A 17598-nucleotide genomic window follows, 5' to 3' on the forward strand; every position below is an offset into this window, starting at 1 on the left:
TTTACACTGGCGCAACCCCTTTTTTTCAAGCTGGCGCAAACTCTTTTTTTCAAGCTGGCGCAACCTCTTTTTACACTGGCACAACGCCTTTTTTCACACTGGTGTAACGCCTTTTTTCACGCTGACGCAACCCCTTTTTTTCGCGCTGGCACAACCTCTTTTTTGACACAGGCGCAACCTCTTTTTTCTCACTGTTTGCAACCCCTTTTTTCAAGCTGGCGCAACCCCTTTTTTCAAACTGGCACAACCCTATTTTACGCTGGCGCAACATCTTTTTTCTCACTGTTTGCAACCCCTTTTTTCAAGTTGGTGCAACCTCTTTTTTTCAAGCTGGCACAACCTCTACTTTACACTGGCACAACCTTGTTTTTTGACGCTGGCGCAACCCCTTTTTTCAAGCTGGCGCAACCTCTTTTTTCAAACTGGCACAACACTATTTTATGCTGGCGCAAACTCTTTTTACACTGGCGCAACCCCTTTTTTTCAAGCTGGCGCAACCTCTTTTTTTCAAGCTGGCGCAACCTCTTTTTACACTGGCACAACGCCTTTTTTCACACTGGTGTAACGCCTTTTTTCACGCTGACGCAACCCCTTTTTTTCGCGCTGGCACAACCTCTTTTTTGACACAGGCGCAACCTCTTTTTTCTCACTGTTTGCAACCCCTTTTTTCAACCTGATGCAACCTCTTTTTTTCAAGCTGGCACAACCTCTACTTTACACTGGCACAACCTCGTTTTTTGACACTGGCGCAACCCCTTTTTTCAAGCTGGCGCAACCTCTTTTTTCAAACTGGCACAACACTATTTTATGCTGGCGCAACATCTTTTTGCTCACTGTTTGCGACACCTTTTTTCAAGCTGATGCAACCTCTTTTTTTCAAGCTGGCGCAAACTCTTTTTACACTGGCGCAACCCCTTTTTTTCAAGCTGGCGCAAACTCTTTTTACACTGGCGCAACGCCTTTTTTCACACTGGTGTAACGCCTTTTTTCACGCTGACGCAACCCCTTTTTTTCGCGCTGGCACAACCTCTTTTTTGACACAGGCGCAACCTCTTTTTTCTCACTGTTTGCAACCCCTTTTTTCAAGCTGATGCAACCTCTTTTTTTCAAGCTGGCGCAACCTCTTTTTTCAAACTGGCACAACACTATTTTATGCTGGCGCAACATCTTTTTGCTCACTGTTTGCAACACCTTTTTTCAAGCTGATGCAACCTCTTTTTTTGACGCTGGCGCAAACTCTTTTTACACTGGCGCAACCCCTTTTTTTCAAGCTGGCGCAAACTCTTTTTACACTGGCGCAACCCCTTTTTTTCAAGCTGGCGCAACCTCTTTTTTTCAAGCTGGCGCAACCTCTTTTTACACTGGCACAACGCCTTTTTTCACACTGGTGTAACGCCTTTTTTCACGCTGACGCAACCCCTTTTTTTCGCGCTGGCACAACCTCTTTTTTGACACAGGCGCAACCTCTTTTTTCTCACTGTTTGCAACCCCTTTTTTCAAGCTGGCGCAACCCCTTTTTTCAAACTGGCACAACCCTATTTTACGCTGGCGCAACATCTTTTTTCTCACTGTTTGCAACCCCTTTTTTCAAGTTGGTGCAACCTCTTTTTTTCAAGCTGGCACAACCTCTACTTTACACTGGCACAACCTTGTTTTTTGACGCTGGCGCAACCCCTTTTTTCAAGCTGGCGCAACCTCTTTTTTCAAACTGGCACAACACTATTTTATGCTGGCGCAACATCTTTTTGCTCACTGTTTGCAACCCCTTTTTTCAAGCTGACGCAACCCCTTTTTTCAAACTGGCACAACCCTATTTTACGCTGGTGCAACATCTTTTTTCGCGCTGGCACAACCTCTTTTTTCAAACTGGCACAACCCTATTTTACACTGCCGCAACATGTTTTTTCTCACTGTTTGCAACCCCTTTTTTCAAGCTTGCGCAACCTTTTTTAAACTGGCGCAACCCCTTTTTTTCAAGCTGGAGAAACCTTTTTTTATGCTGGCGCAACTTCTTTTTTCGCGCTGGCACAACCTCTTTTTTTGACGCTGGAGCAACCTCTTTTTTCTCACTGTTTGCCACCCCTTTTTTCAGGTTGGTGCAACCTCTTTTTATCAAGCTGGCGCAACCTCTTTTGTTCCATGCTGACGCTACCTCTTTTTTTCCATGCTGGCACAACCCCTATTTTACACTGGCGCAACCCCTTTTTTCGCGCTGGCACAATCTCTTTTTTCTCACTGTTTGCAACCCCTTTTTTCAAGTTGGGGCAACCTCTTTTTTTCAAGCTGGCACAACACTATTTTACGCTGGCGCAACCCCTTTTTTCAAGCTGCCGCAACCTCTTTTTTTAAACTGGCACAATCCCTGTTTTACACTGGCACAACCTCTTTTTTCATGCTGGTGCAACCTCTTTTTTCCTCACTGTTTGCAACCTCTTTTTTTCCATGCTGGCCTAACCCCTATTTTACACTGGTGCAACCCCTTTTTTTCGCGCTGGCACAACCTCTTTTTCCTCACTGTTTGCAACCCCTTTTTTCAAACTGGCACAACCCTATTTTACGCTGGCGCAACATCTTTTTTCTCACTGTTTGCAACACCTTTTTCAACCTGATGCAACCTCTTTTTTTCAAGCTGGCACAACCTCTACTTTACACTGGCACAACCTTGTTTTTTGACACTGGCACAACCCCTTTTTTCAAGCTGGCGCAACCTCTTTTTTCAAACTGGCACAACACTATTTTATGCTGGCGCAACATCTTTTTGCTCACTGTTTGCAACCCCTTTTTTCAAGCTGACGCAACCCCTTTTTTCAAACTGGCACAACCCTATTTTACGCTGGTGCAACATCTTTTTTCGCGCTGGCACAACCTCTTTTTTCAAACTGGCACAACCCTATTTTACGCTGGTGCAACATCTTTTTTCGCGCTGGCACAACCTCTTTTTTCAAACTGGCACAACCCTATTTTACACTGCCGCAACATGTTTTTTCTCACTGTTTGCAACCCCTTTTTTCAAGCTTGCGCAACCTTTTTTAGACTGGCGCAACCCCTTTTTTTCAAGCTGGAGAAACCTTTTTTTATGCTGGCGCAACTTCTTTTTTCAAGACGGCGCAACCCCTATTTTACGCTGGTGCAACATCTTTTTTCGCGCTGGCACAATCCTTTTTTTCGCGCTGGCACAATCTCTTTTTTCTCACTGTTTGCAACCCCTTTTTTCAAGTTGGGGCAACCTCTTTTTTTCAAGCTGGCACAACCCTATTTTACGCTGGCCCAACATCTTTTTTCTCACTGTTTGCAACCCCTTTTTTCAAGTTGGCGCAACCTCTTTTTATCAAGCTGGCACAACACTATTTTACGCTGGCGCAACCCCTTTTTTCAAGCTGCCGCAACCTCTTTTTTTAAACTGGCACAATCCCTGTTTTACACTGGCACAACCTCTTTTTTCATGCTGGTGCAACCTCTTTTTTCCTCACTGTTTGCAACCTCTTTTTTTCCATGCTGGCCTAACCCCTATTTTACACTGTTTGCAACCCCTTTTTTTCGCACTGGCACAACCTCTTTTTTGACACAGGCGCAACCTCTTTTTTCTCACTGTTTGCAACCCCTTTTTTCAAGCTGGCGCAACCCCTTTTTTCAAACTGGCACAACCCTATTTTACGCTGGCGCAACATCTTTTTGCTCACTGTTTGCAACCCCTTTTTTCAAGCTGACGCAACCTTTTTCAAACTGGCACAACCCTATTTTACGCTGGTGCAACATCTTTTTTCGCGCTGGCACAACCTCTTTTTTCAAACTGGCACAACCCTATTTTACACTGCCGCAACATGTTTTTTCTCACTGTTTGCAACCCCTTTTTTCAAGTTGGCGCAACCTCTTTTTATCAAGCTGGCACAACACTATTTTACGCTGGCATAACATCTCTTTTCTCACTGTTTGCAACCCCTTTTTTCAAGCTGCCGCAACCTCTTTTTTTAAACTGGCACAATCCCTGTTTTACACTGGCGCAACCTCTTTTTTCATGCTGGTGCAACCTCTTTTTTCCTCACTGTTTGCAACCTCTTTTTTTCCATGCTGGCACAACCCCTATTTTACACTGGCGCAACCCCTTTTTTTCGCGCTGGCACAACCTCTTTTTTTGACACAGGCGCAACCTCTTTTTTCTCACTGTTTGCAACCCCTTTTTTCAAGCTGGCGCAACCCCTTTTTTCAAACTGGCACAACCCTATTTTACGCTGGCGCAACATCTTTTTGCTCACTGTTTGCAACGCCTTTTTCAACCTGATGCAACCTCTTTTTTTCAAGCTGGCACAACCTCTACTTTACACTGGCACAACCTTGTTTTTTGACACTGGCGCAACCCCTTTTTTCAAGCTGGCGCAACCTCTTTTTTCAAACTGGCACAACACTATTTTATGCTGGCGCAACATCTTTTTGCTCACTGTTTGCAACACCTTTTTTCAAGCTGATGCAACCTCTTTTTTTCAAGCTGGCGCAACCCCTTTTTTTCAAGCTGATGCAACCTCTTTTTTTCAAGCTGGCGCAAACTCTTTTTACACTGGCGCAACCCCTTTTTTTCAAGCTGGCGCAACCTCTTTTTTTCAAGCTGGCGCAACCTCTTTTTACACTGGCGCAACGCCTTTTTTCACACTGGTGTAACGCCTTTTTTCACGCTGACGCAACCCCTTTTTTTCGCGCTGGCACAACCTCTTTTTTGACACAGGCGCAACCTCTTTTTTCTCACTGTTTGCAACCTCTTTTTTGACACAGGCGCAACCTCTTTTTTCTCACTGTTTGCAACCCCTTTTTTCAAGCTGGCGCAACCTCTTTTTTCAAACTGGCACAACACTATTTTATGCTGGCGCAACATCTTTTTGCTCACTGTTTGCAACACCTTTTTTCAAGCTGATGCAACCTCTTTTTTTCAAGCTGGCGCAAACTCTTTTTACACTGGCGCAACCCCTTTTTTTCAAGCTGGCGCAACCTCTTTTTTTCAAGCTGGCGCAAACTCTTTTTACACTGGTGTAACGCCTTTTTTCACACTGGTGTAACGCCTTTTTTTACACTGGTGTAACGCCTTTTTTCACACTGGTGTAACGCCTTTTTTCACGCTGACGCAACCCCTCTTTTTAGGAAGGTGCATCCTCTTTTTTTTAACGCCGGCACAACCACACACTAGCACGACCTTTTTGACGCGCTAGCACAAAACCTCATTTTTTTACACTAGCACAACCTCTTTTTTTTTTTTTTTTTTACAACTCCTCTCCTTTCTGATTGGTGACTTTAAATTCCTATTGTCTCCTGGTCTAAGCCAATCCGAAGGAACCTGTTGTGTCTTCTTTCTGGTAAAGATTAGAGTCTTTGGACAAAATAAGCCAATTATAGTGTATTTTGTCATTTAATAAACATGTTGTACTATACAAGCTATGAAACGATGACATCAGCATTTATTATGATGTCATGCAGACGTGTCAAAAATGTTGATGTCAGAGAAAGATGAATTGAATAATTTTCTGTATATTTCCTCCTCATGTTAATGCAATGTTGCATCACAGCAGTGCTTCTCAATGATTTTTTCATGTCTGCCCAGGGAGCTTTTTTCAGCTCCCTCCTTAGTTTATTTTCTTATCTTTCTGAGTCAATATAGTTCTTTACTAATACTAAAGCTGCTATTACCCTATTGCCTCTCACACCCCCCTTCCCTGACACTCCTTATGAAGCACTGCATTAAAAGGGGCCGTTTGGAACCTGTCCATAGTTACATTTTTGTAGAATGAAGTGAGTGTTTATTAGCTGCACGTTCCTGCCACTCCATTATTTGAGAAGCAGTGCATTTGACAGACGTACTTGAAATGATAAAAGCTGACTCATTTATCGGTGCGCTCTCGACACACGCATCTCCACCTACCTTTTCCGTGCGGTTGGCTTTGAACCACAACCAGGTTTTAGGACTCGGCTTGGCGTCGTCCATCTTGCACACCATCACCACAGAGTCGCCCACGTAGGTAACCACGGGTTTGTCGCGCACGTCGCAGATCTGCGGGACTGCAAGCGAACATTAGCATTAGCTCGGTAGCCACGGCAACCACAAAGAGGTACAGTATGTATTGCAAGTCTTGTACCTGCCAAAACAAAATCGATCTTGGCCTCATTCCCAAACATGCAGGAGTATGTTCCCAGGCTTTCTTCGTCTTTAATAGTGAACCTTGGAAAATAAACAACAAATATTATTATTGTTAGTTCCCCAAAAACAGCCATTTTGGTATTATCCTATAGACCGGGGGGTCGGCAACCCACGGCTCTTTAGCGCCGCCCTAGTGGCTCTCTGGAGCTTTTTCAAAAATGTATGAAAAATGGGAAATGAGGGGGAAAAAATATAAAAAATATATTTTTTGTTTTAATATAGTTTCTGTAGGAGGACAAACATGACACAAACCTCCCTAATTGTTATAAAGCACACTGTTTTTATTAAACATGCCTCACTGATTCGAGTATTTGGCGAGCGCCGTTTTGTCCTACTAATTTCGGCGGTCCTTGAACTCACCGTAGTTATAACTTTCTCCGACTTTCTAAGACGTGTTTTATCCATCCATCCATTTTCTACCGCTTATTCCCTTTTGGGGTCACGGGGGGCGCTGGCGCCTATCTCAGCTACAATCGGGCGGAAGGCGGGGTACACCCTGGACAAGTCGCCACCTCATCGCAGGGCCAACACAGATAGACAGACAACATTCACACCCACATTCACACACTAGGGACCATTTAGTGTTGCCAATCAACCTATCCCCAGGTGCATGTCTTTGGAAGTGGGAGGAAGCCGGAGTACCCGGAGGGAACCCACGCATTCACGGGGAGAACATGCAAACTCCACACAGAAAGATCCCGAGCCTGGATTTGAATTTGCCACTTCTTTTTCGGTCTCATTTTGTCCACCTAACTTTTAACGTTGTGCATTCATGCACAAAGGTGAGTTTTCTTGACGTTATTGACTTGTGTGGAGCGCTAATCAGACGTATTTGGTCACTGCATGACGGCAAGCTAATCGATGCTAACATGCTATTTAGGCTAGCTGCATGCACATATTGCATCATTATGCCTCATTTGTAGCTATATTTGAGCTTATTTGGTTTTCTTTAAGTCCTCTTAATTCAATTTATATCTCATATGTAATATGGCTTTTATTTTTTTGCGGCTCCAGACATTTTTTTTTTTGTATTTTTGGTCCAATCTGGCTCTTTCAACATTTTAGGTTGCCGACCCCTGCTATAGACAATCCTACATTACCCAGAATGCCTCGCAACAGCTGTGGTGACACTAGCATAGTGCTTCATACAACCTGTTAAGACTTGCTGCCAGTGTTGTGTGATACCATACCACTGTATTTCTTTACGGTCCGATACCGATTAAAATTCAGTCTGGTATCGGCGATACCGATGCAAAACAGATACTTTGCACATATATGTCAGAATAATTGTATCTAAGTTATCACAAAAGTTTGTGTTGCCATGAGTTCCCGGCGAGAGGACAAAAGCTGTCTATCATCCTACCAAGGAGAAGGCATGTAAAACTCCACTGTGTAGGATAGGAAGCAACATGAAGGTGTTCTGTTTCTTTGATGTATTGTAATCCACAGAAAGATTTTGTCTTGACCCGAGAAGTACAAAGCAGAGAGGAAGCAGGACCAGACTGCCCTACTTGCGACCTTTTCTTTGAACTGTTTTAATCAAAGGTGATGGCTGTTTACGACCCCTTTCCCTTAGAAACAGTTGCCATGTAATCAGGGAAAGCGTACAATCTTTGCATTGTCCCGCCCACAGAACCATCTGATTGGTTACACGCAGAGCGGTAACAGCCAATCAGCAGTGCGTATTCAGAGCGCCTGTAGTCAGTGCTCCTTCTGTGGCTTGAGCAGAAAGGTGAGCATAATGCAGCGGACTCTTCCCAAATTATAATAAACACTATCAAGTCAACTACTAGTAACATCAATATGAGCCCGTTGCAATCTAGAAACATATGCGGCAGCTCAGCTCGCTCGCAGTCCTCGAAGTGAAGGCTAATTAGCTTTTAGCGTAACTTTAGTTCAATGTGCGGTGTGTGTGCGTGCGTGCAACATTCGTGTGTTAAATTAAGAGTTCCCTGAAGCAGTCTCTGAAAGTGTATATAATAATGTAAGTGTATCATAAAGCCTACATGAACTCCATGGTGTTCAGCGATGAATAGTCTCTCCTATTGCTATTGTACTATTTTTTTCCAGCTATAGTTACATTAATCATTAGTAATGTAGCAGCCTAGTTTTGAATGGCAGGGTCCCTGCTATCACATTTTGATAAAAATATAACATTTAAATAAAAAAAATCCTCTACAGGCTTCCCGAATGCTCAAATAAATTAAGCATGATGAGTTGAGCATATGTCAGCATGTGGCCCCGCTGTTAACTTTTTTTCCAAACACTTACTTACAGTAAGTCATTAATTTGACTTTGTAAGTCATTATTTTAGTATCTTAGGTAACTAGGACTTTTTTGTTTTTACTTTACGGAAAAAATAGAGGTATATACATATCGTATATCGCCATTCAGCAAATGGAGCGGAAAAAACAACCAAAAGTTGTAGGCTTCTTCACCACAGTCTGTAGTCTATTGTGAACCAAGGCTGTGGAGGCAGTGACGAAGTGGGGACTTGATGGCGACAGGCCGAGTTACACCGATCCTTACACCCCTCCCACCTTAACTAACACATTTTCTGGGGGAAACAGCGATTATGATTTGTACATTTTCAGAAAATGCTTGTTCTATATTTAAACAAAGAAAACAATGTGAAGTTGTCTTTATTTTTAAGTTATCGTGCCGTGATTGGGAGTGGATTTTTCTCCATGAGTTCGACACAAGCGGTATATCAAAATACCGTATTTTCTTCCTGTATCGACCACAAATTAAATCAAAACTAGTGATGGATCCGGCAACACTGATGCATCGGGGCATGCGTCGAGCTCATAGAGCAAAGCCCTGTACCGCTTTTCGAAAGTCACGTGACCGATCATGAGTGGTTTCGGTCACGTGACCGATACGTGAACTGTGTCGAACTGATGCCTTCGCGCCAAAGGAAGCGCATCTGTCAACGAGATGATGCTGCCAACAGATTCTCCGCACTTCTGTCGTTGGTCATTTATCGTCGTCAGAGATCATGGACAAAGAAAAAAGATTTCCGCCGTGTGGGAATATTTGGATCATATATCGGAAAAAAAGGTATTTGTGTTCATTCATAGGGACGGGGTGGCGCAGTGGAAGAGTGGCCGTGCGCAACCCGAGGGTCACTGGTTCAAATCCCACCTAGAACCAACCTCGTCACGTCCGTTGTGTCCTGAGCAAGACACTTCACCCTTGCTCCTGATGGGTGCTGGTTGGCGCCTTGCATGGCAGCTCCCTCCATCAGTGTGTGAATGTGTGTGTGAATGGGTAAATGTGGAAGTAGTGTCAAAGCGCTTTGAGTACCTTGAAGGTAGAAAAGCGCTATACAAGTACAACCCATTTATCATTTATCATTTATTTACCTGTCGTTTCATCCTGTTCTCTCAAAGTTTCCACTTGATCTATTACAATTCAAAATCTCTTCAAAATGATTTCCGCCGTGTGGGAATATTTGGATCATATATCGTATATCGCCATTCAGCAAATGGAGCGGAAAAAACAACCAAAAGTTGTAGGCTTCTTCACGCGACGAAGCCGGCCTACTTCACCACAGTCTGTAGTCTATTGTGAACCAAGGCTGTGGAGGCAGCGACGAAGTGGGGACTTGATGACGACAGGCCGAGTTACACCGATCCTTACACCCCTCCCAGCTCCCTCCATCAGTGTGTGAATGTGTGTGTGAATGGGTAAATGTGGAAGTAGTGTCAAAGCGCTTTGAGTACCTTAAAGGTAGAAAAGCGCTATGCAAGTACAACCCTATTTTCTGCAGAAATGTCGTACATTTACAAATCCACCTTCTCAATGCTGAGGCATTATAGGGCCGGGCATGAAAATGAAGTTCCAGAAACACCCGGGATAAACTGAGGTAAACACCCATTCTACAACTTACTCAGTTTCTTTTTTGATAATTAAATCCCTTCTTCTTTATCTCATTTTTAACCAACAAGCTACCAGGAAGCAGATGCTGGATGAAGCTCTGCTGAACTTCAGTGTCATTATTTATTAACTGCATCTAAAAAAGATACAAATATATTCTTATTTAAATGAAGATATGAAATAATCTTAAATGAAATACAATGACTTGGTTTATATTACTAGGACATAAAATCAGTGTCAGTTGAGTTGGTCCAAATCAATCAATCAATCAATGTTTACTTATATAGCCCTAAATCACTAGTGTCTCAAAGGGCTGCACAAACTACAACACGAACCACCACGACATCCTCGGTAGGCCCACATAAGGGCAAGGAAAACTCACACCCAGTGGGACGTCGGTGACAATGATGACTATGAGAACCTTGGAGAGGAGGAAAGCAATGGATGTCGAGCGGGTCTAACATGATACTGTGAAAGTTCAATCCACAATGGATCCAACACAGTCGCGAGAGTCCAGTCCAAAGCGGATCCAACACAGCAGCGAGAGTCCCGTTCATAGCGGAGCCAGCAGGAAAACAACCCAAGCGGAGGCGGTTCAGCAGCGCAGAGATGTCACCAAAGTTAAGTTATCGTGCCGTGATTGTACCAGTCCGGCCCACTTGGGAGTGGATTTTTCTCCATGAGTTTGACATAAGCGGTATATCAAAATACCATATTTTATTCCTGTTTTGACCATAAATTAAAGGCCTACTGCCAGCCGATACACAGGCGAGCAGTACATGGCCACCGGATCGGACCGGACCCCCTCCACAAGGGAGAGTGGGACATAGGAGAAAAAGAAAAGAAACGGCAGATCAACTGGTCTAAAAAGGGAGTCTATTTAAAGGCTAAAGTATACAAATGAGTTTTAAGGTGAGACTTAAATGTTTCTACTGAGGTGGCATCTCGAACTGTTACCGGGAGGGCATTCCAGAGTACTGGAGCCCGAACGGAAAACGCTCTATAGTCCGCAGACTTTTTTTGGGCTTTAGGAATCACTAATAAGCCGGAGTCTTTTGAAGGCAGATTTCTTGCCGGGACATATGGTACAATACAATGGGCAAGATAGGATGGAGCTAGACCGTGTAGTATTTTATACGTAAGTAGTAAAACCTTAAAGTCACATCTTAAGTGCACAGGAAGCCAGTGCAGGTGAGCCAGTACAGGTATATATGTATGTATATATGTATATAAAGGTATATACAGTACAGGCGTAATGTGATCAAACTTTCTTGTTCTTGTCAAAAGTCTTGCAGCCGCATTTTGTACCAACTGTAATCTTTTAATGCTAGACATGGGGAGACCCGAAAATAATACGTTACAGTAGTCGAGGCGAGACGTAACAAACGCATGGATAATGATCTCAGCGTCTTTAGTGGACAGAATGGAGCGAATTTTAGCGATGTTACGGAGATGAAAGAAGGCCGTTTTAGTAACGCTTTTAATGGAGAGAGTTGGGTCGAAGATAACACCCAGATTTTTTACCGTGTCGCCTTGTTTAATTGTTTGGTTGTCAAATGTTAAAGTTGTATTATTGAATAGAGGTCGGTGTCTAGCAGGACCGATAATCAGCATTTCCGTTTTTTTCGCGTTGAGTTGCAAAAAGTTAGCGGACATCCATTGTTTAATTTCATTAAGACACGCCTCCAGCTGACGCGTCTATCAGGCAAAGGTTGCCTGGAGGGATTTTGAATGTCCAGCAGATGTCAGTATTTAGTGACACAGTATCAATACAGTTTTGCAATGTGTCGAAACGCTTCATGACGCTTCACAGCCCATCACTTTGACCACCTTAACTAACACATTTTTGGGGGGGAAACACCGATTATGATTTATAAATTTTCAGAATATGCTTGTTGTATATTTAAACAAAGAAAACAATGTGAAGTTGTCTTTATTTTTAAGTTATCGTGCCGTGATTGTACCAGTCCGGCCCACTTGGGAGTGGATTTTTCTCCATGAGTTCGACATAAGCGGTATATCAAAATACCATATTTTCTTCCTGTTTTGACCACAAATTAAAGGCCTACTGAAACCCACTACTACCGACCACGCAGTCTGATAGTTTATATATCAATGATGAAATATTAACATTGCAACACATGCCGATACGGACGGTTTAGTTTACTAAATTGCAATTTTAAATTTCCCGCGAGGTATCCCGTTGAAAATGCCGCGAAATGATGAGGCGTCCGCGTGACGTCACCGGTGGTAGTGGACATGTTCTCCCAACACCGATCACGGCTAAAAGTATTCTGTTTTTATCGCATAATTACACAGTATTCTGAACTACTGTGTTGCTGAATCTTTTGCAATTTCTTCAATGAATAATGGAGACTACAAAGAAGAAAGATGTTGGTGGAAAGCGGTGTATTGCAGCCGGTGTCTCTTTGTTTGTTGTGAAGCTTTAATATGGAACAGAGCGGTCAAGCGAACATGGTTCTCTTCCACATGTCAACCGGCTTGTTTCGGTGAAAAAATTGTGGTAGTAAGTCGGCTCTTACCGTAAAGATTAGCGGAGCTTGTGTCGGTACTCCTGCGGCTGTGACTTTCTTGGCTCCTTAATGACTTCCATCAGAGACACTGGCGGTCACCACACCCCTCCGACTTTCAGGTATGACTTTATAACCTCACTAAAACACTAGTAACACAATAAGCATATAAGGGATTTTCCAGATTTATCCTAGTAAATGTGTCTAATAACATCTGAATCGCTGCCACTGCCCTCGTCTTTTTTTTTCCTTCTAGTTCAGTGGTTCTCAAATGGGGGTACACGTACCCCTGGGGGTACTTGAAGGTATGCCAAGGGGTACGTGATATTTTTTAAATATTCTAAAAATAGCAACAATTGAAAAATCATTTAAAAACATATTTACTGAATAATACTTCAACACAATATGAATGTAAGTTCATAAACTGTGAAAAGAAATGCAACAATTCAATATTCAGTGTTGACAGCTACATTTTTTGTGGACATGTTCCATAAATATTGATGTTAAAGATTTCTTTTTTGTGAAGAAACGTTTAGGATTAAGTTCATGAATTCAGATGGATATCTATCGCAATCCCCAAAGACGGCACTTTAAGTTGATGATTACTTCTATGTGTAGAAATCTTTATTTATAATTGAATCACTTGTTTATTTTTCAACAAGTTTTTATTTTTATATCTTTTTTCCCAAATAGTTCCAGAAAGACCACTACAAATGAGCAATATTTTGCACTGTTATACAATTGAATAAATCCAAAACTGATGACATAGTGCTGAATTTTACTTCTTTATCTCGTTTTTTTCAACCCAAAATGCTTTGCTCTGATTAGGGGGTACTTGAATTTAAAAAGAAATTCACAGGGGGTACATCACTGAAAAAAAGTTGAGAACCACTGTTCTAGTCCTTCACTCTCACTATCCTCATCCACGAATCTTTCATCCTCGCTCAAATTAATGGGGAAATTGTCGCTTTCTCGGTCCGAATCGCCCCAGCTGCTGGTGTCCATGATTGTAAACCATGTGAGGATGTGAGGAGCTCTACAACTGGTGACGTCAGGCGCACATCGTCTGCTACTTCCGGTACAGGCAAGGCTTTTTAATTAGCGACCAAAAGTTGCGAACTTTATCGTCGATGTTCTCTACTAAATCATTTCAGCAAAACTAAGGCAATATCGCAAAATGATCATGTATGACACATAGAGACAAATAAGAAAATCTCATTTCAGTGGGCCTTTTAATCAAAACATACATTTTTCCGAGGCGTTCGCAGTCCCCCGGGAAGAGCTGGATAAAGTGGCTGGGGAGAGGGAAGTCTGGGCTTCCCTGCTTAGGCTGCTGCCCCCGCGACCCGACCTCGGATAAGAAAAAAGATGGATGGACTTACATTCTTTGAAGATTAAACTGTTGGTTCTCAGGCCGCAACGTGGTGTGACTGTTGTCGATTTCTTGTCCATCTTTGCTCCAGTATCCCGTGATGTTGTCTACTTTGTTGCCACTTCCGGTCCAGGTGCACTGGAGCGTCAGGTTAATTGGGCTCGACACCTCCACGTCATCGGTGTAACTTTTACCTGAGTTGCCCACACAAAATGTCTCCATTACCATGTAAAACACGTTGAAAAACGTATTCGAGTGTTACCGTTTAGTGGTCAATTGTACGGAATATGTACTGTACTGTGCAATCTACTAATAAAAGTATCTCAATCTCCAATTGCCTCGTCGACAAATGTCCAGAACGGTTCAGGTTTTTTTACCTTTTAGGACGACGCTTCGCACGTCCGCCGGCAGCTGGCCATCAGGTTCCACCGGAGACAAGGTTTGGCCAACTGTCTCTGGTTAAAAGAAAACATTTTAGCGTGGTCTTTTGACCTTGGGAAGCAAAAAAAAAAAAGATGACTCACTGAACAGCTAACACTACATTGCCCACAATGCACCGCGTGAGTGCGTTTACGAAGCTGCCCGTCTTCAATTAGTATTTACCTTTCACGTAGCTCATTTAAATCTCCTTTTAGTGGTATTTTACAGACACATGACTGTTTTAGATGTTACCATGTCGAATTTGTTTGCGTCGACGAGTTTGTTCGCCCGCCGTTAGCTTACTTAGCAATTTCCGGAAACCCATCTGAGTACGGCGTCCGCCGAGGCTCAAACACAATTTGATTTTAGTAAAAGTAAGACCTGTAATTAAAAAGGTCACTTTGGAGGAAATACTGCATATTATATATAATTAATATCAATGTGTCTATAAAAGATGCAGTCAAAATACAAAAAAATTTACATATATATTTATTTTATTTTTTTCCCCTCTATTAGGATAACTACACACATTCCATTCAAACCAACAACAAAACACTTACTTGCGTTGATGTGTGTGCAGGAGAGCAGGAGTGCAAGAAAGCAGAGATGCATCCAGGAGTCCGGCATGATGACGATGATGAAGATGAGACTGTGTCCTCCTGCAAGGGGGAAGGAGCTTTCTCCTTCCTGTGCAGCCCCCACCTTCTTCACAAGCTGCTGCATCATCATCATCATCATCACCCCTCCACCCTCACCAGGAGTGGTGAAGATGCAGCGAAGGCCTAAACTTACCTGGGGCCCTGTGCAGGATTTTATTTTGCAAACGTCAACTTCGTGGTAAGAATTAATATGAAGCGCCCGCTCGTTCATTACTGATAATTGATGTCAGAATAATTGTATCTCAGTCAGGGGTGTCAAACTCAAACACAGAGTGGGCCAAAATGTAAAAACTGAACAAAGCCGCGGGCCAAAATTGAAGAAATTAACCTTTTAACAGGACCTAAACAAGTTTTGCAATGAATATTGAACAAGCAAAACTTATGTTACTTTATAGAGACATGCAAAATCGAGTTTCAAATAATGTTACTAATAATTAAAAAATATCAATGGCATATCAAATCAAATTTGAATAAAAATGTAATGCCTCTTTTCTATTTGCAGCCCTCTGAGTTAAGTATCCAAATAAAGTTTTTCCAAAGGCTAATAATCCATCCATCCATCCATTTTCTACCGCTTATTCCCTTTCGGGGTCGCGGGGGGCGCTGGCGCCTATCTCAGCTAGAATCGGGCGGAAGGCGGGGTACACCCTGGACAAGTCGCCACCTCATCGCAGGGCCAACACAGTCGCCACCTCATCGCAGGGCCAATACATTTGAAAATAAAATAACAATAATGAATGAATGAAACATTCAAGTAGCCAGAGAAAGTGCAAGAATAAAAACGTTATTATTGCTCAGTTTGCTAAACTGAGCTTTCAAAAAACAAACGAAAGAATATCAATGGCATATTAAACAAAATGAAATTTAAAAAATGGTGGTAGCGGGGGTCGGGGGGGTATAGCGTCCCGGAAGAGTTAGTAATGTATTTGGGGGTTTGCAACATTTTTACACTCACAATAAACACTTGCTTCATTGTGGAGAGTCAAATGGGACAAATTAAATACAAAAATAATAAAAATAATTACTTAAATGTTCAATTAATTATTATATGATGAAATGTGTAAAATGTGCTAATAATTATGTCATTACTTTATGTAATATAAAAGTGTATATATATACATATCTATATATTTATATATAGATGTATGTATATATGTGTGTGTATGTATATTATGCCCACACATACAGATTTACATGTGCATACATATATATGTACATATATATATATATATATATATATATATATGTACATATATATATATATATATGTACATATACATATACATACATACATATATATATATATATATATATATATATATATATGTACATATACATATACATACATACATATATATATATATATATATATATATATATATATATATATATATATATATATATATATATATACCGCCCGAATGCAGCTGAGATGGGGTGCCCCCCGCAGCCCCAAATATGGGAAAAGCGGTAGGAAATGGATATATGTACATATATCCATTATAATGGATTTATATATATATATATATATATATACATACATACATATATATATGTATGTATGTACTGTATATATATATATATATGTATATATATATATATATATATATATATACATATATATATATATATATATATAGTTGTGTATATTGTGTCAAAGCGCTTTGAGTACCTTGAAGGTAGAAAAGCGTTATATAAGTATAACCCATTTATTTATTTATTTATAGTGCTGCAAGGGGGTCAGGGTATTTGTTCTGTTGTGTATGTTGCGAATGTTCTCCCGAAATGTGTTTGTCATTCTTGTTTGTTGTGGGCTCACAGTGTGGCGCATATTTGTAACAGTGTTAAAGTATGGGTGTTGACCAAGTATGCATTGCATTCATTGCGGTGCGTAAAAGCCGCATATATCATGTGACTGAGCTGGCACGCTGTTTGTAGGGAGGAAAAGAGGACATGACGACAGGTTGTAGAGTTCGATAAAGGCAGGGTCCTCAATATTGTTGTCCGGGTGGAAATCGGGATGAATTCGGGAGAATGGTTGCCCCCGGGAGATTTTCGAGAGGGGCACTGAAATTCGGGAGTCTTCTGGGAAAATCGGGAGGGTTGGATTAGTGGCACCTCTGCTGTATAATACCTGCGGGCCAGCTCTAATGTTAATTTGATATTGCCTTGAGGGCCAAATTAAAATACACGGCGGGCCAAATTTGGCCCGCGGGCCAGAGTTTGACACCCATGATCTAAGTTATCACAAAATGTTGTGTTTCCATGAGTTCCCGGTGAGCAGACAAAAGCTGTATATGATCTTACCAATCAAAAGGCTTGTAAAACTCCACTGTGTAGGATGGGAAGCGACATGAAGGTGTCGGTTTCTTTGGTTTATTCTAATCCACAGGAATAATGTTGTCTTAACCCGAGATCTACAAAGCGGAGAGGGAGGAGAACCTGGCCCTTCTCCAGGCACCTTTTCTTGGAACAGTCTTGTAACCAAAGGCGACGGCTGTTTATGACCCCTCTACCTTTAGAAACAGCTGTTGCCATGTAATCAGGGAAAGTCCAAAT

General features: G+C 41.9%; 1 protein-coding gene across 2 annotated transcripts in view; it reads right to left on the minus strand.

Annotated features, from left to right (window-relative positions):
* Positions 1-16008, minus strand: part of emb (embigin) — a 37867-nt gene extending 21859 nt beyond the window's left edge. The window contains exons 1-5 of one of the 2 annotated variants that reach the window (XM_061895605.1): positions 14941-16008; positions 14338-14415; positions 13971-14154; positions 6117-6199; positions 5903-6039 (exon numbers count right to left, since the gene is read on the minus strand). In XM_061895605.1, the coding sequence (XP_061751589.1) occupies positions 5903-6039; positions 6117-6199; positions 13971-14154; positions 14338-14415; positions 14941-15250 (792 nt within the window). In that variant the 5' untranslated portion in view covers positions 15251-16008. Of the gene's footprint in view, positions 1-5902; positions 6040-6116; positions 6200-13970; positions 14155-14337; positions 14416-14563; positions 14825-14940 lie in introns of those variants that run through there. The other variant, XM_061895617.1, reaches the window with a different exon arrangement.
* Positions 16009-17598: the final 1590 nt, after the last annotated feature.

This window comes from Nerophis ophidion, linkage group LG01, assembly GCF_033978795.1.
Source record: "Nerophis ophidion isolate RoL-2023_Sa linkage group LG01, RoL_Noph_v1.0, whole genome shotgun sequence".
Lineage (NCBI taxonomy): Eukaryota > Metazoa > Chordata > Actinopteri > Syngnathiformes > Syngnathidae > Nerophis > Nerophis ophidion.